Source organism: Phallusia mammillata, chromosome 4, assembly GCF_965637545.1.
Source record: "Phallusia mammillata chromosome 4, kaPhaMamm4.hap1.1, whole genome shotgun sequence".
In the NCBI taxonomy this organism is placed as follows: Eukaryota; Metazoa; Chordata; class Ascidiacea; order Phlebobranchia; family Ascidiidae; genus Phallusia; species Phallusia mammillata.
Window position 1 is genome coordinate 9,860,962 of NC_137255.1, and position 22,289 is coordinate 9,883,250.

A 22,289-nucleotide genomic window follows, 5' to 3' on the forward strand; every position below is an offset into this window, starting at 1 on the left:
CAAGCTTGGTTAACAGTTAAAAAATTTAGCAACATTCTTTTCGCTACAATGATATATTAAAGACTTTAATGGGAGTAAAATAAACAAACATCTTATACCACCACACGAAAGCACGCCGATTCAAACGATGTCCATCCTTCGGGACAAAAGGGATAAACAAAACAAATCTGAAAAAAAATATAAATAGAATAGCTCTAAACAAACACGTATGCATGAAATTTTTTTGGAAACTTGCAAATTAACAATTATAATTAATTGAACATCATGTTTACATGTGTTGTAAATATACTTGATACCTTTCCATCGCCAATAAATCCGTCATTGCAAATGCAAGAAAACGAACTTCCCGATGAAGAACAATGTGCATTTTCATCACATTTGCTTTTATTACACAAATCAAAAGATTTCTCACAAAATGAAATGGTGGTATGTGCAATGTCTTGAATCGTTTCAACTCCGACGTTTTCTGTGTTGTGCATTATGGTTTAATATTCTATAAGGTTCAAAATTAAATATATTTGCATTAGTTTGTTAAAGAGACGCGTAATCGTATTGACGGGTTGGTAATCTCTTATTGTACAATCAAGCTTTCATTTTACAACTTTAGGATCGACTGCAAGATATGATATGAGATCAACGATTCATCTAAAGTTATTTGTATCTCAGTAACATATAATACAAACATATATTAACGAGAAATAGTTTAGTATTATTTTAATGTTCAAATGATTTTGCTTTGAATATAAATCACAGATTTCCAAGGTCATTTAGTTGTTAAAGAATCTCCGTTTCTTACCTTTGCGCAAACGCTGACAAACCGCAGTTGTTCGACAATTGTAAGAACATTGGACATCGGCAAAACCATTGTTTAAAATAACAACGCAATATTCATTCGCCCGGAGATTAGGCTCATATCTTCTCCAAAAAGTGTTTATTTCTAAACCATTTCGGGATTTAAATCTGCCTGATGTGGAGTCGTAATAAAATCCGACATATGCCGTGCTCCTTTCTTCTTCAAGTAAGTCCCTGCAAAAGTAGATCTTGGTCAAGTGTCATCTGGTATTGTGTGAACTTTTTTACTTTAATAATAGAGGAAATTTAAGCATCTACCGATGATATACGAACGTCTTTGGTTTTTTAAGGGCGGATTTAATTTATTTTAGGTTAAGTGAAGTCAAGCGCCAATAACATTTTTTTGCAAACGCTGAAAATTATTTTGTTTTTACTCTTTTAGGAATTGATTTGACTTTTTTTGTGTAAACTTTCTTGGTTATAAAATAGCAGATAGGCTTAATTCGGGCATTAGATTTAACTTGGTCAAATTTTCCTTTCTTACACCAATGTGTACGGGCAAAAGGCGTGCATTGATATCACCCATTTCACAACGATGTAGCCATTTTTGGGTGTAAACATGTAAAGAGATATGACACATATTAAAAAACCTGATAGCTTCTTCGTTCTGTAGATCAAAATATGCCAGCTCTCCCCCTGACTCCCAACAACTCTTTTTTGCCCCTTCGTAGCATCGTTCGCTTTGCATCCAACTGTACTCGTAGTTGCTGTAATTTAACACTTTCCGGTTCGTATCAGCGAAATCATCTGCACAAATTACATCGGCCGTTAAGGGCACGAACTAAAATGCTACAACTATGGTAAAAACGGTTCAAATCAGAAGAAGGCATTTTTTCACCTAGCCTAAGCTAAAATAGTCAAAAAAATTGTCTTAGTTTTTACACATTGCGTTTGGGCCAATAGCTGTAAAAAGTTGTTTTATACCTGCCGAAAAGCCATGATAGCATGAAGTGTTGCCGACCAAACTTTCTTCAAAGCAACATCCTTGCAAAATGCATTCAATTTTGTCATTTTCCATGCCGAGATCAGATAAACACAACTTCCGTCTTTGACGTTTGATGTCGCACCTCCCTACAACAAATGCAGTAAATTACAAAACCGTAAAGTTTCATTAATGAAGGACAAAAATGCATAAAATGAATATTGCACATGGCTGTTATGCACTTGTTGTTTCTAAGCGTACTGTAGGTTTGGTTTGAAGAAATGGAAGCCGAATAAACAAACCTTACCTGATAAACGTTGACACAGTGCTGTGTCAATCTGATTATTTTCGTTCGCATCAAACCAACCCCCAAAGTTGCTACTTATAAACACGTGATTTTCGCCTCTTTGCCCAGTCGGTTCACTTAGAACGAAATCGTCCACAACGTGTTTTCCGTGAAATGAAACAAAGTCTTCCTCTGAATCTTCGTCGCTTATGCCCAACCATGCGTTGTAAAATGCGCCATCAACTTCCAACGCCATGTATTTGATAAAGCTGCAATTAAACTTGTGTATTATCCACACTTCTGATTTTTTTGTTTGCAGACACTGAACTTAATGTCTTATCATTTTTTCCACCTAATGTTATAGGACAATATTCAGTTTTAGAACTGTTGCCTGATTGTCGCAAAATGTTAACAAAATAAAGAAAAATGGTGGATATAAAAACTTTGTTAAGTAATGCTTACACTATAGCATTGTTTACATAACGTGGGGCGAACACTCCACAAGGAACAATTATTTTTTTCTTGGGACAACTCAGGTCTTGCTCAAGCACGTTATTATAGAAAATATTCGAATCAACACATAAGTACCATTTTTTAAATCGATTAGCTGGGGCGTATTAAAAGTTGAAATACACTTCTATACAATGTGTAACAGAAACTTCGTAACAAGTGTAAAAGAAATCTCACTCGTATTCCTCTTCTTCGTCAAATCCTACGTAAGCCAAATCACCTCCTTCCTTTTGACATTCCTCGCGAGCTATTCGTAGTGTACCTCTTGGTGGATCAGTTGAGGTGAAATCCCCAATGTAATTAAGATTAATAAGCACATATTCATAGCTACTAAAAATCGACTTCAGCCAGCCATCTTCAGTGTATGCCGGGCCTAAAAAAGAAACGTTATTTGAGCAGTTGCACATGCACTTAGCAGTGTGACAAATTACAAAATACACTATACAACAGAAAAATCACTGCAATGCTTTTAGAAGCGTGTTATAATAGGATATCTAATTAAAAAATTTAAAACAAGTTTGAAGTTTACCACATAAAACCGCGGGCAGACTTGGCACATGAAAAAAAAACACTTTCTAAAACAATTTTGGTATGGCACATTACATAACTTATTTCACATACACATTTTGCCACAACAAGTTTATCTGCGTCGTCAAGTATACAAGGCCAAATTACCTCGATCTTTAAGCATGTAAGAAGCTTACAAAATAATGGGTATTTATTTAACAAGGGGGAATATTCAAACAAGAAAATCTCACCGGTTAACTTTTTGCCGAAACAGTCTGGATAATAGTTTGATGTTGGAAGATAACAGCGACCAGCGCTCACGCAATTATCCTTGGATACAGCAGTGTCGGAGAAACGTCTGCGATACTTCAGTTTCTCTTCGCACCCTATCCAGTCTAGTACCAAAATAGTAATTTGCAATACATGACTGTACACTGCTTTGTTTAGTGGTCATAGAAAAAAAAGGTCTACCACTAATTTGTTATTTTTATAAGCTTATTATACTTGTTTAGTGGCGTATTGTTGTACTAAACTTAGTTGAAAATCATCGACAACAAAGTTTATTACGTACGCATGTACTTTATAATGAGAAATACATTTTTCTTCCACTAAAAAAGTTCGTACGCTGTTCAAGACTTGGCAGGTTTGAATTTTTTATTTAAGAGGGTCCATGTTTATTCACCCTTGGGTCAATGAAACGCTAAATCTTGAATACAAAAAGTAATTCTAGCAAAGTTAAAAATTAGTAATTTAGGCAACAGTAAACTAGAGCATCAGTCGCAGATTTTCTTACATGTTAAAAGTTTGCAGAAACAGATTAATACAAGGAATCTGGTTTACAAACTTTAGACTAACCTGTGCCAAGATCAAAGTTTAAAGCATCGATTTGCAACGAATCAACTTGTCCTCCAAGTATTGAATTGTTTTGGTGATATAGAAAAACGCTAGCCTCGGATGCCAGCTGGAAACGCATATACGAGTCCGAGCCGTCGTCGTACTGTTGTAAAACATTTTGTCAAGTTAAAATGGCGCTTTGTCGATGCTTGGCACAGAGTTGCAAGCGGGCCCGAAATCTGAGCCCGAACCCGGCCCGAACCCGAAAGTATAAGCCCGAAGCCCGGCCCGAACCCGAAACGTTTTTGCAAAGCCCGTTTAGGCCCGAAATTTTGATTGACAGGCCTATTCAAGAAAGCCTTGCAACAAATGATGAGAAAGAAAAAAGAGAGAGACAACAAACACAATGAACAGTAGTAGACAATGGGGTAAACAATACGTTTTAGAGGAGGGTGGGCATTAGGTCAAAGCCAGAGAATTGTTACTTAACTGAGTGATTTTATTTAAAAAACAATGGCGGACACGGAACGTAAAGTCAGGCCCGTTTTAAGCCCGTTTTCTCACAAATACCTAAGCCCGAACCCGGCCCGAACCCGGCCCGAACCCGGCCCGAACCCGGCCCGAACCCGGCCCGAACCCGGCCCGAACCCGGCCCGAACCCGGCCCGAACCCGGCCCGAACCCGGCCCGAACCCGGCCCGAAAAGCCCGGCCCGACTTGCAACTCTGGCTTGGCATTGATGTAAGTGTACTTACGGTTGTTAGCTGAAAAATTGATTCGTCTGCTTTTTCAGGTCCCAGAAACACAGTTCCGTTTGTACTTATGCGAATGTATTTGTTTCCGTTTCGAATAGACACGCTAGATGGCAGATTAAAGTGGTACACCAAGTAAAACAATGTCAAGTCAATATCGGAAAGTAGCAGATGACTGTTATTTTCACTTATTCCAATTTCATCGTGTCCGTTAGGATGGATCATAAATGGACCTGTCACATTGAGCAAATCTTCGTTGTTTCCTAGTAGAAGATATGCGTGTATCAATTAAGTATTAAAAATATTTTAATTTAAAGGTATGACATTTTTCTTTCAGTGCACATCTGGCATAAAAAAGGAACCAGAGAGTTCCAATAAATGTATGTTTTAAGAATTAATGTTATAATTTTAATTCAATTTAAAATTACAGTCTTTAACTCACAAAGTCGCACATTCACATTGGCATGACGCACTCGCTACATATTTTTTCTATGCTCATTTATTATTTATTAGTTCATAGTTTTGGACTTTTTACACATGACTGGCTATTTTAAATCCCGTTAAAAAATTTGTCATTGCGGTCGCTGAACCGCAATTCCTAATAGCAGAAGGCAGTAATTTTCTAGACCATTATTCAAGCCTTCGGCATTATAACAACTTAAGAAGACACTGAATTGTAGTTACAGCCTACTATGCCACTCCTTTTTAAGTGCGTAATTTATTTTTTAACTAGCTTTAATGTTAAAATATATTTTTGTGATCCAAGGTGATGGGCAACAATAAACAAAAACTCAACAGTTACTCCAAGCAATAAACTCCAAGCAAATGTAGATAACAGATTCAAAATAGTAACCACAAAAAAAATTCCGACAGTAGTTTCAAGATCTGTAACGTCTGGAAATAGCTTGGTCTTAAATACTCACCAAACCAAGCTTCGTAAACCCAAGACCTATTAGTACGGAGTTCGTCAACAAAAGTGGCGCTGTCATCTTCACCTTATAAAGTAAACAGACAAATAAATAAAAGTGCAAAAATTTCGGGAAGGTGCTTACCAATTCGCCGCAAGTAGCCACTAGTGTATTGTACATTTGGAACTACTCCTGTTGTTTTATTGTACCAGTTGGATCCATAGCAGCGACCAAAATCGGAACTTTGTCTAAAGAAATGCAAAATAAAGAAGAAACGAGTATTGCTCTTCAAGCAGTTTTGTTATAAATAAATGACATTTTGACGTCCCATAAAAGACGCCTTCATTGGGATAATGGCATATTTTGGAAAACAAATTTGTTATGAAGCGACAATTACAACAAAACACAGACAGAAAACAGCGATTCTTTTTGTTGCACTTACTGTTGTTTGCTGTACATAAACAAGAAGCAGTTTACAGTGCTTGAACAGGTCTTAGCGCATTCATATTCCGGATCAGACACAGTTGACATTAAACCGAGATCGGACAAAAAAGGGCTGTTTGTCCAAGAAGTTATGTTTGGCACAACCGTATTTGGATATACGTCCCAGTACACTGAATCTGCAGTATAAAATAAATCAGTATAAATACAGTAATTTTTTCAATAAATTTAGCTAGCTAAGTAGCCAGTTGCTGAACCTGACTTCATGTCAAACAGCTCTAAACGGTTTGTTCAAACAAATACACTATTGTGTTTGTTGTCTTGGTCTTTCTTGAGGCTTCAATGTCAATCAAACTTTCGGGCCGAAACGGGATTTTCATAAACAATGTCGGGTTCGGGCCTGGTTTGGGCCTGGTAAGGTTCGGGCTCCAATTTCAGGCCCGTTTTGCAACTCTGGAACACTCACAATGGGTTGGTGTTGAAGATCAACAAGCCTAAAGGTACTTTATTGGGTGAAAGAAATTGTAGCAACACAATGGAGCTAAATTCGCATTCGATAAAAGATCGCGAAATAATAAAAACCTTTGATGTTAGCAATAACTTACCAATTTCGCATATGTAGTAGGATCTGGTGGAGCATTCCAATGGATGCCATCCCATAGTAAATTTTCCATTTCTAATTACTTTACCCAATGCAAGACATAAGGAATTTGATTCAATTGTTTGACCCCAAAGGTCCGCCAAATTCAAAGGTTCCGAGGTAACTGGTGCAGTTTGTGCAGTAGACGCTGTTGTTGTTTCGGGCAATCCGCTTCCACTTGTTTCAAGGTAAAACAAGATTGGAGATTCGGTTGTTTGCGGAATTTCAGGAACATGAATAAGGGATCCGTCTTCCCAAATCCACAGGTCATTTGCATTAAAACCTCCCAACCAAATGTTCCTGTTCTTATTCAGGTTTGTCAAATGATTTTGAGCAAATTCTAACAGGAATTCAAAGAGTTCCAGGTCTTTAACAATTGCCAGATGAGAGATCTTATTTGAGCTGCTGAAGCTACGGCAACGAGTAGATGCTTCATGGTGGTTGAGTAGATTGCTACCAAAAAGATATTTTCGACCGCGATGGGATGTCCACTCTGGAATAAGTAGATATATATAGACAAACGCTACAGCAACAATGTTTTACGATAATGTTTGTTGGAGTAATGAGAGGTAGGTATAACATATATACATATAGGGTACATGGACATTGAATCAAGTAAAAGAAAAACTTGCAGTTCAATATAGCCTACGTCAATGTAGAAAACAAATATGAGACTAATGCAGAACGCAACAGCTACCCACAACTGTAAACGTGTGATAATGCATCGCTCCCTAAAGCAGTTTTTATCGGTTCCTATTCGATAAGTTGGCTTGCATACTCATTCGAAGTCGCAATGTCGTCCAAAACAATCATAAAACAAATTTCATATTTACCAACACGTTGGGTTTCAAACAGCTGTGTTTGTTCTGGTGGGTTAGGTTCGTGGGAAGCTTGCATGTCTTCGCATAAAGTAGAAATCTGGCTGTTTTTCGTTGAAGCGTTGACCGTTAAAGGAAATAGACAACCAGAAGTAAATACGGCAGCTTGGTCACACAATGTCTCGTTGTGTAAGATTTCTAAACCAAGCAGAGAATAACTAGATCTGGATTTTCGTAAATCAATCAAAACCTTTAACAAACGGATCATCAAAATTTAACTTGCCACTAATTGCATCTTGAGAAAAATAGATAATGCGAGAACTGTCCAAAGTTACAAGTGTTTGGGTAGTTGATTGCGACAAGACAAATATTTGTCGTTTGCCGTCGATACGGTTTTCAATCTGTAAAAATAAAATCGAAATGAAATTGGTTTCGGTTTTGGTATTAACAAGAATTGACGCTTCAGTCTCGATACCTGATGAGAGACTTGCAGTTGATCGTAAAAAAGATGGAAATTTCCATCGATATCCAATGCCACAAACGTAAATCCAGAAAAGAATTTGAACGAAGTGATCGACATTAGTTGTACATCACTGCCTGGATACAATATATCCGTTTCACAACTTCCATACGCGGGCAGAAGGACAGCAGAGAAGTTCAGATGAATGGCGACAATATAGTTGCTTGCAGCATCACTGGCGTGAACGCTTGTAAACTGATCTGTCGCAGCTTCGTGCTAAATGGAAATGAAATTCAGTAAACGTCGTTTCTACACAGTAAGTCATAAATGTAATTAATTTGTAAGCGATCTCTCCATTCATAATAGGTAAAAAACATACGTTATCACATCACTTAATAAGTTCTACACAAGATATTGAACGAAACTGGTTTGATCAACTTGCCAAAACATATTTTTATTACTATCTTGTCCAATCACTAAAACAATGTATGATGAGTAAAATACTTAGCATTTCAAATACTTCCCAAACTCTTAAGGTAACTTTTTCTGTTTTAAAAATATACAGTACTCACAACAACCCAATTTTTCCACTTCCAGATTTTTGTTTCCAGTTGTTCCAAGTCGTTTACAATGTTAAATTTATGTGACAGATCTTTGAGATATTTCTCTCCAACGAGCTTTAAATTATCCATAGCAATCGAAACTCGATCCAGGGTGTAAGTTTCTTGCAAATCGATGCCACAAATTTCATCAAGTCTTTATTTTGAACACAACTTTAGCTTCATAATTATTTTAAGTGTATTTAAGACCACGGATTAGTTACAGGCATACCTACAAACGATATCATAGCAGCATACAAGGACAAAGTGAGCATTGCCAAGAGGCTAATACCGAATAAGCCTAAAAAAAAGTGGTGTAGCCACAAACAATTTTTGGTAGGGTCCGTCTTTGTGAAAATGCCCACGTAGAGTGCCCAAAAATATTTTTTCTATGGGGTATGAGGTATGACCACTTTCCCTTTTCTGGATTCGCCAATAAATTATAATCGGACATTTTAGCATTGTAATGTAACATGGTGTACATTCCACATATTATGCGTCTAAATTATGCTCTGATGTTAAAAGGAACAGTAAAAAATAAAACAAACAATGGTATGTCTTATTTAGACATCGTGTTCAAGAAAAAAAATATGAGTCTAAATCACATTTCAACTCTTTGAAAGTTACAATACACATTATTACGAGGCACTGACAACAAAGGTTATTTTTTTATATCGCCTGAAAAATACTTTACCTATACCTTTTTGTAAAGTGGTGACAAGCGTTTGCACGTAAATGTTAAGTTTGTGCAGTCAAAATCGTCAAAGCATATTCTTGGTTTTATTGCTACAGTTCTTACCCTGCGAAGGAGCAATTGACTCTTTGATTTTGAACCATTTGCAACCAAAACATGAATCCACCCAGCAAGTCATAGTCGGCTATTCGATATACATTTGCTTTTCCATGTAACGAATCATCTCGAACAGCATAAAAATGGTTTAAAGTGAAAGTTATGGAACGGACGCTAAAGGGAAGAGGAATTGCAAAAAGGTGTTCGCAACTTTCCAACCCGGACCTGCAATTGCAAAATTACTTTAAAACTTTTTGGAACAAAGATTCTGCCTACGAATTATGTGGTATATCATAAAGCTTATAGAACTAATATTTGAATTTTCGTGACTAAATAGTTTGTTTTTAGATGCATCTCGTTTTGTAGGAGAGAGTGGGATACAACAACTCGTCGTTATGCAAAATCGCAATGGGAGCTTGCAATTTCAGGTAAAAAAAGCCTCTTAATTTAGTGAACTTAGTTTACCTCCAATAAAGTGATGATCCAAATAAGTCTTTGTCCAAAACTTCCATAATTCCCCCAGAAACATAATCATTTTTAGGAAGTTGTACGAAACTTATTGGCCTTGTTTGGCATGTTGCCCTACTCCAGGTCCTGCACAATAAAACAAACCTTATCCATGGTGACTTTGCTTGAGGGCGCAGTGTTGCTGGTATTAAGTCTCAAATCAAATGTAATTTCATACCATTCTTATACAGATTTAATGTGAATCTCTATGCTGCTACAACACATATCTGATACTGAAATAAAAAATCCGGATTGGTTTCAAAAAATAAAGCTCAAATCAGGTCGAAAAGTTGGTGAAAAGATGCCAAGTGAAAAGTCAAGATCGAATCAAGCCTGTTATCTATAATAAGCTCAAACCGGGTCCGAACCACCGGAAGTCCTGCTCGATTTGCAACTCTGCTTTTGAAATCGTTACAAATTTACATCAGCGTGCATTTTTTCTTGCTTACACCTTGTCGCATGGAAACTGCTGTAAGATACTGATTTAGCGCAAGGCATTTTCCATGCCCGGGGTCCAATTATTGCATAAAAGACAAAGAAAAACGTTTGAACTTACCCCTTTTCCGACATTGCCTCTCCACATACACAGATCAACAGGAACGAGAGCAGAAGCAGCATTTTCAAGCAGATTGTTCCAATTGAAATAACATTGCCTGATAGTAACGAGCGTTCAAATCATTTGAACAAAATTGTGGTTAAAAACATTTTTTTCACAGAAACGGTTTTACGTAAAACATTAATTATTCATTTTACCACAATTGTCGAGTCAGTACCAATTGTGATGCTTGGATTAAACTTTTTTGTCATGCGCTATATACCTCCTTTGTTAACGTCTTCCGGCATTTAAATTAATTATGTTGAACGAAACATTTGTGGATGATTTTTCGGAACAAAGCTTAACTTTAAGCAACTCTCATGACATAAAATTCAGTAAAATGTTTTGAAATTGAACTTTATGCAAAAAAAACATTCGTTTAGTGTCATTAGTTCAAGACCGCATACGTTAACTATGTTTACTCAAACAGAGGTATTTTTATAAACTTCTAATTCTCAATTTAGGTCATTATTTGTTTATTTGCGCTTTGTTCGTATTTAATACAATTCGAACTGAAACTTTGAAACTATTGCTGAATACCAAAGTTTGCAAGAAAGGTTCAAAAAACAATTTTAGCGTCTAAAAGCATTGCTGTCTGAACCGAAACGGATCAAAAAATGAAAAAATCTGACACGTTGGCAACATAAGGCCACCATCCTATAACAAACTTGTTGGAAATTCGGCGCGCCAAAAAAGAGTTTTACTTCAACAGAAATTGGAATACATATTGTCCAACACATGCCCACAGTGCCCAGCGTTGAAATGGTATTCACGCAAAATTACATATGGCAGAACAAACCAGAGGCAATACAACCCAATATAATAATAAAATGTTGCTAATGGTTTTGAAAAAGGCCTCATATTTTCTGGAATCTAAGTGGTATGTGTTAAATATTGGGGCTGCTTTTCTCAAAATTGTTACAAAATGTTATGACGTGAAAACGTCGCTGTTCAAGTTTAACGCTCAATTTTGGGGTCAAATCGCGGTTGTTTTTAATAAAACATGCAGGAAATGCGAAACAGGGTCATTACCTTGTACAGTAAAAATATCTACTTAAAACGATCTACTGTTAAAAATTTATAACCGATAAAATGTTATAACTGCCAAATAACACTTTGGAAAGAGAACGATCTCTAACTCTTCATTAAAAAAGCACGAAATTGACACTTAAATGCAATAAATCACACACTTGTAGTTGTGAAGTATTTAGGCTAATATGTTGCAAAATTTAAAGGAAAACGTTGATTCTGGACGAATATTAACCCTACGAAAACACATTGTTATTTTTTTTTTTAAACGGGAACAAATCACTCCTCTTTACTTATCCTGCATAGCCCTAAATCGTTAATCTGCGCGTGCGGAAACACCCCCTTTGACATTTTTGGGCGGTCGCACGAGATATAAATTTCAAGTTAATATCAATAGGTGTTTCCTGGTCGCAGAATAACGATCTGAAACAGAGATATGCGGTGTTTTGTATTGTGTGCACTGGAGCCGACTTTCGCGGTTTATCGGGATTGCACAGGTCTATTTAACGCATGTGGGACAAAAAAGAGCATTCCGGAGCAATTTTTATTCAGCAATACGATGTTGATGGAAGATCGACACTTGTGACTTGTCTTTACTGATTCCAATCAATGTTTCTACGTCTACTACTGGGTAAAATGAATTGTGTTGAGTTTATTTTGCTCGATGAATAAATCGTGGTAACACAACTGCATTAAAAAAATCACCTTGCAGGAGATGCTTCTATGCTTGATTAAAAGCTTTTATGTTTGTCCACGCATGAACAGATTAGCTGACGGGGGTTTTATCAGACAAAAAGCGTATGCTGCCATTTTTTCTTTTCTCTCCCACAGCAACGTTCATCTGTACTGTTTTAACCGGTGGTTTACACGGCAAAGTTTGCCTAGTGTACTTTGTTAGGTATTGACTTCAGTTGCGACAGGTTTAAACGCTCGTTTTTAATAAAAAAAAATTGATTTTTTACAGTTGTTTTGTATGTACTGTTTCACCAGTATGGTATATTTGTGCTTATTTACAGCGAGAATGTCAATACCCATGTCATGTCGCACGAAAGCATATTAGTTATGTTTGGAAGAATCCAGGGTAAAGAGCCGTGTTATTTGTTGAAAGTCGTTTAATACAAATATTGGTTCGATGGAGTTTGAAATTACACATTATATTGCTAACGAAAAAGGTGCATTTTCGCTCAGCGACCGAGTTTTATTCGGATGCAACTGTTTTCGATGTCATCTATTTTGTGACGCTTGTGGTGAATGTTTCTTTGCATTGTTTGCACACAGTAGAAACACAAAAATTTGACGCATATCAGACTACTGGTTTATATTTCTTTCTCCACAATATCTATTCAGACTAGTTGTAAATCCAAATATTTAGCAGAAATGTTTTGGAGCTGCGTGAATTCCTTTTCACGGCTGCTTACATCCGTTACGTCCAACGGTTATGCGCCGCTGGTTCATAGCAAACGTTAACTGTTTTAAACGTTAAACTCTCAGTTTGGACTCGGGAGAGATCAGATGTATATGCAATATTTTCTATCGACAAAACCATGCGTTGTTCATCATGAACTTGTTCGTTTAACTTAAGTAAAAACTTATTGAGCACGAAATTGAGCACGCATTTATGAGTGGGGCAACAAAAACAGCCGGAAAACAAAGCAGTTCTATATTTTATGAAATTGATTTTAGTTTTAAGCAAAAAGATACAAGCCAGTACTTGAATGTAAAACAGTGGTTCTCAAACTTTTCATTATTTTTTCTAAACGGTCCCTTTGCCATTATTTCGACGGCCGGCGGTCCTTAGCCTGAAGGTGTATTTCAGAAAAACGAAAGCTGATTGCAAGATTTTAGCTAGTTTTGCAAAACTGCGCATAACAATGGTCCAAACACAGCATCTGACATCACAGGCAAGACAAAAAAAACATTACAATTGTGCGCGAACAATTGCATTTTTGCTAGTAAAGCTTATTGTTTAGCAATGGAGACGGTCGATTCTCACTTTCAGTTTGATTTAAATTCCAGGAAGGGGGCGATTGCGCCAAAAAGGTGGTCTAAATAGAGATATTGTCGGCTTTCAAATACGTTTTTTAATCAATACACTCACTGTGTGAATCATAGCGTTTAAACGGTTGGTATAAAATTGCTTAAAGTAAACTTTCTGCTACAGTTTTACAAAACAAGCCGTGTTGTGTTAATACAGGCCAGATTTTTTCAGTGCCTACTGGTCTAGCCAACAACGGCCATTCTGTACAATGCCACATGGTCGATCAAAATGGACGAAATTAAATTAGAATTTTTTTTCAACCCAACCATAAATATTTACGCTACTTCAACAAGTACACGAAAAGCACATGTTCAAATGTGTGCTGCAATCCCTGAAAATGTAACTTTTGTATAGTTTTGTTTTTCGTTCCTTTACACTACAGCAACTACTCTTCAGTGAAATGATGTTAAGTTTTGCATGACTGTAGAATAACTAACAATTTTTCATTAAGCTGTTATTGTATTTTAGTAATGAAACCAAATGCATTTTTACTAACCGATTTTTTTGTTGCACTTGTACATAAGCGCAAACCTTTCTGCTGTGTTGACATTGGGGAAAGCAGTTATAACATCACTCCCAATTCCACCAATGCAGTGTCTTTGAAGCATCGGCAATGTACTTTTCAAGCACTTGATTTTTAGGATTTTATTTTCAAGCAATAAAAACTTCACCTTTCTGCTTGGTAAAGTAAACAAAGCTTGGTTTTCATTGGTTACTTTGCGACAAATGCCATGAAAGCCTCGAGAGTGACAATTTGTCTTATCTTGATATGTGTTCTATCGATCGCTTTATTGGGATCAGTCCCCGATTGGAGCAATTTCACGTATTTGAACAAATTTAAAAAGGTACTCGATTTACCCTAATCAATCATTTTGACATTTTTTTTCAAAACAGATAAGCACAAATCGGGATAATGTAAGGGCACGTTTCGTCGCTACAAGTTAAAAAAAAACCTTTATAAAGTTTGGCACTACGCTTGGATACGTTGGAGCCATACAGTTATACTTGCATGTGCTAATGTCCAACTTGTATTATGTTTTTTATGACACACTTGATTTACCACAGTTGATAAATCCGCAATAAGATCACGGTTCAAAATGCCAATTAGCATTACAATATATGTAAATATTTTAACTCAAATAAATGCAAATATTTTAACCCAGGTTGCTTTGGGGAAAACAGCTTTTCGGATCAGTAAAGAAGCAGCACAAAAATCTAACAAGACAGCTGTTTCGAGAATAAAGAAGAAATGCAAGTCACCAGTTTCAGAATTCGTTTTCATTAAAACACATAAAACAGCCAGCAGCATGATGAGAAATTTGCTTGAAAATTACCATCAACGTCATGGCTTTAAAAGTGTAAGTAAAGTACCTTATCCTACTTAAAATTATAGTTTTCGTGTGAAAATCGTATTTCTACCCCGGGTGCACCATGGAAGCCGCATGGGTAGACAAGCACAAAGGTTCATATTGGGGTCACTATAAACAAGTAAGTACGAAAGGCAGTTTTTGCAGTATTTATTTTTACAGGGTTGCATTGTGTGTATCATTTTTAATGTGTGTCATAGTACAACGCAACGTTTCAATGTATTTTTTTTTCTTTAAAATGTCACTTTGCGGGAAAGGTTCAAGCAGTGTTTACATTTCAAGTCTGTAAATCGGCGAAAAACGCAATTGAGTTAAGTTTATTTAATTCGCTTGGTGAAAGAATACATAGCGACACAGTTGCTTGAGAAACATTAAAAGTTATGGAGCGTTTAACAGTGAATCAATAGGTGAATGTATATTACACTGCAACTACACTGTATATTGAAACGGTATGTGACGATAGCCCACAAGGTTTGGCGCACTGTGTACGTAATACGACTGAGAAAACGTTGGTGGGACCAGTCGAGGGGGGCCTGGAAACTAACGAGCCGAGCTGGGGAAAATATTAACTGTACCATGGCTGCATGACTTCACTTTGTGAAGGATGCACGGGATGAAAAAATGGGGTAAAAGCATTGACATAAAAACTTAATGTACATAAAAAGCGATGGATTACTTCAGACTTTTTACGTTCAAATTGATTTGAACGCAACTATTTTCTAACCGCTCATCTGGTTTATCTTGGTTATATAATATTCTATTCATATTATATGTCCAAAAAAACGACTTTTTATTATATTTTCAATTTAAGATGCAATGCTTGTCTATACGTAACATGATTTTGCTTAGAAACATCTACTCATTATCAAGGATGAAACGTTATGACACGATTTGATATTTTGTTATCATTACTGTATTCAAGAAACATTTTGGTCACCTAACCAGCTTTCGGTGCTGCGGTGTTTGTATTTAAACAAGTTTCTGGTATACCTTTATTTGGCAGATTGCCACCAAAAACCTTATCGGTCCATTCATTGGAGGATACCCTGGACGATTTCGTTGCGTTTTTAAATATCCACGAAATGCGACTTATTCTACATGGCACATTAGATTCAATGCCGAAGAAATGCAACAATGTTTTCCACCTGATACAAAGTATGTTGTTGTTAGTTTTCATATCTTTTTACAGAATTTTTACAAAAAAAAAAAAATTTAGTTCAAATATATTTTTTATTTTGGTGTTGAATTTTGGAGCTTATTTATGCCAACTAAGTTGGAATCCTGCGACAAAAGTAGCGTCGCCATTCTCTGAACCAACATTTATACATGCTGACTTGTGAAATTTCAGGTATATCACTATAATTCGGGATCCATGGACCGAATTTCAATCGGCGTTTGATTATTATGCAAAAAAAATTCAAAACAATCCATACTGTTTCGGGATGCCTCAAGCTTACGTTTTGCAAGGACAAAATATGGGGGTCAACAAGTTCCTCCTTGAAGCAGCAAAGTTGCTTGACAATTCAGTGCCTTGGTATTTCAGGTAATACTTCTTGTTTTTTGTTTGAGGACGCGATAGGATTTATTGCTTAAACTTTAGGTCAAATTGTTCAAACTTTGGGTAAAAAGCGCAGTCATTCGTAGTCATTAGGGTCAAAAAAGTGCAGTCATTTGGATCTTTAGATTTCGAAATTATCAATCACATGATCTTGGGTTGGACCCAATGTTAACTGATAAGGAGGAATTTGAAAAGCAAATTCAGAAGTTAGATAATGATTTGGATCTGGTGTTAATCAACGAATACATGGAAGAATCGATGGTTCTATTAAAGGTACATATATCTAAGGTGCTGTTGCCGTATTGTCATATTAAAATGTTGCATGAACAAACTAACAGCCAATTGAATCACATATTTTTAAAAGCATATAGCATAAAACAAACTGTATTGTGTTCCCGTATAGTGTAGACTACTTAGTTAGTAGGCGTTCGTTTAAAGGACGTGGCCCAGCGGTTACTGGCCCCGTATGATATTTTCCAGCACAAAGATCAAAAGCTAATGTGACCGTCAATATTTTTTTTGCGGTGTGACAAGCCGTGATTTTGACCCCTGTCACAATTAACTTTATTGTACCACTTCGTTCCAATCAAGATTAAGTAAACATAAAACTACTCTGATAGTTGTATGTCTTTGCAAAGTCTGCCTTGCGCCACAAAACATTTTATATCAAACTGTCGTGCGTTACAAAACAAGAACATTGATAAAATTATTTTAAGAGTCTTTCTACAGCTAAAAATCAAAATACGTGTGTTTTGTACGTTTTAGGATTTGTCCTAATTGCCAAGTCTCAATTGCTAATAATTTTCTAGGTACAAAGTAACAGTTGTAATACTTTTCCTTGAATAGTAAGCTTAAATGTCGGCCAAATTCTCCAAAAAACTCTTTGTAATGTTTAAAACATTTTTGTGTCGACTAGGATACAATGTGTATGAATTGGACTGATGTGCGCATAAAACCTACGAAACAGAAACATATTACAGGATTTAAGCCAATGAAAACAGAAATGCACCAAAAAGCTTTCCTCAAACTTAACAGCATGGTAAGTAACGATAACTGTTTATTTTTGGTTTTCAATATCGTGTAGTAATACACTACACTATTACGTATTTTATGAAGCAAGAAACGAGTTAGTTATTGTACAGTATAGCATATTGGTTCTCTGGATGGCAGTACGGTACGGTACGTATTGCGTTGACTGTACTCCGTACCTCGTTGGAAGAACGTATATCGTATACTGATTTTTTGCGCTATTTTATAAGACGGTTGGCAAGCCTTGGGCCTTGGCACAACTGATTTACGAGTAGGTCTACATATTATATTTTTTGACCCAGGTTAAATGGCAGTTTTGTTTATCGTCAAGGGCAGTGTAACTACAGACAAAGAGCGCGTGTAAGCCCCCTTTCACTGGATTACCCATGTAAGCACAAAATGTAAAGTAGCGAAGTCATCAACATTTTGACTCCTGGTTTAGAAAAGTGGCACTGCGATGAAATCTTGTGTAAATCAGCTTTCAATGGAGATGTCGGTCAATTTCAATATCCTTTGCAAATGGAAACGATCCAAAAATTACCATTTAATCAACATTTAGTTTGCGTACGAGTAGGGTGGTAAGGTGCGCTTTTAGTAAGGTGGTACCCTCTGGTGGTGATGCGTAGCACAGCACCGTCCTTATCGGCGCTTTTTGCGTACCGTACTTTTTAATGATTTGACTGTGTACCGTATCGTATCTGCTATCCTATTTTCTCTTGTGATAAAGCCGATCTGGTTCTGACTATGGTGTTCAAGTAGGGGTCCCGAAGATTGCTTGCACCATCACATGTTTTGCTCTCCACAGCCCTGTAACAAGCTATGAGTTAATGTGTATGTTTCTATAAACTGTTTTCAATAACCTACGTCAAGAAGAAATTAAAAGTGTAAAATGACGCTTTTTTGTATACTACCAGAAAGTCAATTGCGCACTTTACTTTCACACAACCCCGACATTTCTGTTTAAAACACCGCACAGTGCTCCAACTCATCTTGAGTTTTTTTTGATTTCTTGAGCCATTTTTGTCAAAGCCGGCTACTTCCCCGCAAATGGATCAAACCCAAAACTATTTTGCTACGCTGCCATTTCGAGATGCAACATCTGATGATTCCACTTTAACAATAAGAGTCCTATATTTTTTATTCGTCTGAGGACCAACTCGCCCAAGATAAGCTGAGAAAAAGCAGTCGCGAAAAAATTATATTCCATAAAAGCTGCACAATACAATCAGTGACAAAGTCCTTTTAACTGCAACGGCTGACGTTGTAACAGGGTTGGTTTGGTTTATAATCGTTAATTCCAGTGCTTTTTACTGGCCAAATGATGAATATAGCCAAAAATCAACAAAACAAAGCGGACCCTAAGTTGAATTTCATGCCCCGCTGACTATGATACGGTTGGGATTGGAAACTGAAGCTTAGACGCACTTTTGCATTAGACCAGGGGTTCGCAAACTTCCGTGGCCCAAATTTCTATTTAATAGCAATTCGTGGCCCACCACGTGCTGTAAATTTGGGAACAAACAATTTCCATGTAAAATTTAACTCAAAAACAGCAAAATGGTTTCTTGAAATTTATTTTTAATGAGATACATGCTCCTGAAATTTGGCTACAAGATTCGGAATTCTCGGTTTCTGAAAAGTATTATAGTTCAATAAATGGCTACTTCTCAATTCGCGCTATTCACGTACATGACTACTCACTAGGGCTGTTATCAAACAAATAATTATTTGATTATTTGAAATTTGTAAATGTTTGAAAATTTATCAAATAATTTTTTACGCAATTTCAAATAATCAAACAATTTTTTCCTATGCAGTAAATCTTAATTTAGGTGCAAAATCAATTTATTTTGACAAATTGGTGACATTTTTATGAAATGGAGTGTAAACAAAAGCACTGCAACATGTGTAACCAGCATTATATACCCTTTCCCAAAATATATTGGACTAAAGCATGATAATTTACTTTTTAGCTTATATTTTGGTATTAATTACACCTAGTAACATTTACATTTAAGGTTATTGAAGCAAGTGATTGAAATGTTAAAGACCAAAGTTTAATTAACCAAGTGTCCCAGAGAAACCTGTTCAATGATGTGAAAAAATACCCGTGGCTCTGCCAAATTACGGAGTATAACCAAATGTCTGTGCATGTCTGAACTAATTTCTTTTATCAAAAAATGTTTAGCATCGATTTAATGACTAAGAGCACAACCACATTGCATTTATGTTTAATAAGTTTTAGATTCTTTAACGGTTCTGGGCTTACATTGTTGGATTTTTAAATTATTTGAATTATTTGATTATTTGATTTGAAAGGAAAAAAATTATTTGATTATTTGAAAAATTCAAATCCTTTATATGATAACAGCCCTACCACTCACCTACTTTGAATTGCTATCTCCTACACAGCAGCTAAAACCCATTGTTAGGAGACAATGGCCTTTCTTCCTAAATAATTATTGTTTTGCAAATATTATGTTTTTCAAATCAAAGCGCATAATATCTACAGTAGTGCTCTACAACCTTTTTCCCCGTTGCATACCTTTTACAATTTTTGAGCAACTTTGTATACCCTACACACAGCAATTTATAAATGTGCACAGAAAGTAACAGTCTACCAATAGGTACTTGCCTGGTCGCGTGAATTATTGTTATACAAGGTCAGGAGTACACAACCTGTGGCCGTGAACATGCAAACTGAAATATTTGGATTTGCAAAACTAGTTTGAGGGGCTGGAAAAAATATTAACAGCTCAGAAGCCGCATGTTTGAGACTTTTTGTAAGCCTATTATGGGTAAACAATGCGAAAACAGGCATCATTAGCGTCACAATTTAGATGGTGAAGTTATAAACAGTAAAGTCTGATCCCTAGACTGTTCTACGTAACAAGCTAGAAATTAAATTGGCTATCAGGCACTGTTAATAAAGATTTACGATGCGGCCGTCACAGTGGAAAGGTTGTGCACCCCCTGTGCTACGTCCAGGAAATTTAGCATACAAAAGTGTGTAAACGTAAGAAGTTGATTTAATGGCTGGCTTGTTGCTGCATTCTTTCAGCGATTTGGACATGTGGTGTGGTGTTGACTTGTTCTCATGTGGTGTGGTGTTGACGTGTTCTCAATTTTTTGTATTCGCAATCCTTTACTCCAGGAATATTAAAAGTAAAATTTCAGAAAGTACATTGTTCAACCTTAACAGATACTCCAGGTTTGTGCTTTTGCTTCATAATTCACATTATTGACGCAATAATCCCAACCTGACGCAATAATATTTACAACAAGCAGGTCAGTCTCACATAGGTCACCATGCTATGTCCTCCTGCATTTCATAAAAATAGCGACGTTTAGTAACACTGACCTCAGCTGTATTCCCTTCGTATACCTTTCTTCAGTCGTATACCCTAGTTTTAATGCGGTATACACTTGGGTATACAGTATACCCGGTTGAAGAGCACTGATCTACAGTATTAAAAAAAACAGTAGAATCTGTTCAAATGGCTCTGTGGCCCATTGAAAATGTCTTGGTGGCCTAGGCCATGGCCCACACTTTGGGAACCACTGCATTAGACCGTGCGCAATAAGCTAGCGCTTGTAGCAAATTGCTGTTTCATTGTGTGTTGGTTTTATTACTTAAGTTTTGGTTTTATGTTTACACTCGTTACATTTCGTTTAATACTATTGTTGCCTGATTCTGATTAGGAAGCACTGTTGCTTCAATTGTTTTAATAGAAAATTACACATTTATTTAGTTATCGTCGACATAAGATGAATACTATTTGCAGAAAAGTAACAAACACTAAACTTTTATCTCGGGGTTAGGATAATTAGCTTGAAAGTAAAATATGTCGCTTTATTCTTCTTGTGGGCATGCTCCCGGATAAGAGGGGCAGATCCTGGGAAATTCAACTATCCCAGACAGGTAATATTCCACAGTTGTCACTTGTTTGTCTACCTGTCCGTCACAATACGGTATAAAATATGAAACATCCAAAACTATGCCCAAATAGTGTTGGCTGAGGCGCATTGTTTCACATAGAATTTGCAATTATTTCATTTTCAATTTACACACCGCGTTTACCCATTTCGTGCCGATCAGCAAACTTAGTCTCGCCATCGGGATAACTTAAAAATAGCTTATGACCCAGATTTTGAAATCGGGTTGTGTTTTGCGCGAACGGCATATCTTTACTTTCTTTCAACAATAATAAATAATGACATCGCATTTCAGGACCTTGCACTTTATGAACACTTTAACCGAACCTTATGGAAACGAGTGGAGGCTTACGGACGAAAACGATTTGCAGAAGACTTAGAGAAACTTCGTGCTCAGTCACACAAATTCAAACGGGAGATTCCAGATGCCGAAGATGAAAAAGGCGAAAGTGACTGGTCTAAATACGAACCGAAAGGCAAGGAATGGATGAATGCATTAAGAAAGTATATGATATCAAACGCTGGAGACTGCTACATACCTACTTAAATTCTGTGTAATAAAACTTTTACAGCGCAGACACTTGCCTTCATAAGCGCTATGCATTATTGATAGCATCTATCCTCTGTCAAATATAAATTATTAATTTTTTTTTCCCATAGACAAACAAAATTAACACAGAAAGGCAATTGTATGTGCATACTCCTGGTGTTTTTGTCGTGTCTGTGATGTCACAAACTGCCTTGGGATGATTGTTATTAGTGATGCACCAAAGTTAAACTCGACAGAATATGCAGTTTTGTCCACGTTGAACTTTTTAGTGTATAAAATTATTAACTAAACTTTTAATATCCACGTCATGCTAGAACACGAAACACATTGTCTGCACAATATTCGATGTTTTGTTCAGCTGA

The 22,289-nt window shown here is 36.5% G+C and overlaps 2 protein-coding genes across 2 annotated transcripts; one reads left to right on the forward strand and one right to left on the reverse strand.

Moving 5' to 3' along the window:
- Positions 1-92: 92 nt before the first annotated feature.
- LOC145223438 (uncharacterized) lies at positions 93-10,443 on the reverse strand. The gene is made up of 21 exons (XM_080089862.1): positions 10,382-10,443; positions 9,784-9,912; positions 9,328-9,543; positions 8,502-8,685; positions 7,945-8,205; positions 7,720-7,870; positions 7,485-7,667; positions 6,617-7,144; positions 6,013-6,190; positions 5,715-5,818; positions 5,586-5,657; positions 4,666-4,925; positions 3,933-4,074; positions 3,329-3,472; positions 2,748-2,943; positions 2,082-2,329; positions 1,777-1,923; positions 1,443-1,599; positions 797-1,026; positions 297-466; positions 93-167 (listed from the first exon to the last, which is right to left on the reverse strand). Exons 1-21 carry the CDS (start codon positions 10,441-10,443, stop codon positions 93-95), a joined length of 3,837 nt encoding a protein of 1,278 aa, XP_079945988.1.
- Positions 10,444-14,918: 4,475 nt separating this feature from the next.
- On the forward strand, positions 14,919-21,924 carry LOC145223439 (galactosylceramide sulfotransferase-like). The gene is made up of 6 exons (XM_080089864.1): positions 14,919-14,975; positions 15,858-16,009; positions 16,203-16,397; positions 16,538-16,685; positions 17,329-17,451; positions 21,673-21,924. The coding sequence occupies exons 1-6, from the start codon at positions 14,919-14,921 to the stop codon at positions 21,922-21,924; spliced, it is 927 nt and encodes a 308-aa protein (XP_079945990.1).
- The last annotated feature ends 365 nt before the right edge of the window (positions 21,925-22,289 follow it).

Bases quoted from the DNA above. Each gene is read 5' to 3' on its own strand.
- LOC145223438 (XM_080089862.1), bottom strand. From the start codon at position 10,443: ATGCTGCTTCTGCTCTCGTTCCTGTTGATCTGTGTATGTGGAGAGGCA. The intron at 1,600-1,776 runs GTATAAAACAAC...TAATTTGTGCAG, and splicing joins CTATCATGGCTTTTCGGCAG to ATGATTTCGCTGATACGAAC. The intron at 1,027-1,442 runs GTTTTTTAATAT...CTACTTTTGCAG, and splicing joins CAGAACGAAGAAGCTATCAG to GGACTTACTTGAAGAAGAAA.
- LOC145223439 (XM_080089864.1), top strand. From the start codon at position 14,919: ATGGAAGCCGCATGGGTAGACAAGCACAAAGGTTCATATTGGGGTCAC. The intron at 14,976-15,857 runs GTAAGTACGAAA...TTTATTTGGCAG, and splicing joins ATTGGGGTCACTATAAACAA to ATTGCCACCAAAAACCTTAT. The intron at 16,010-16,202 runs GTATGTTGTTGT...GTGAAATTTCAG, and splicing joins TGTTTTCCACCTGATACAAA to GTATATCACTATAATTCGGG.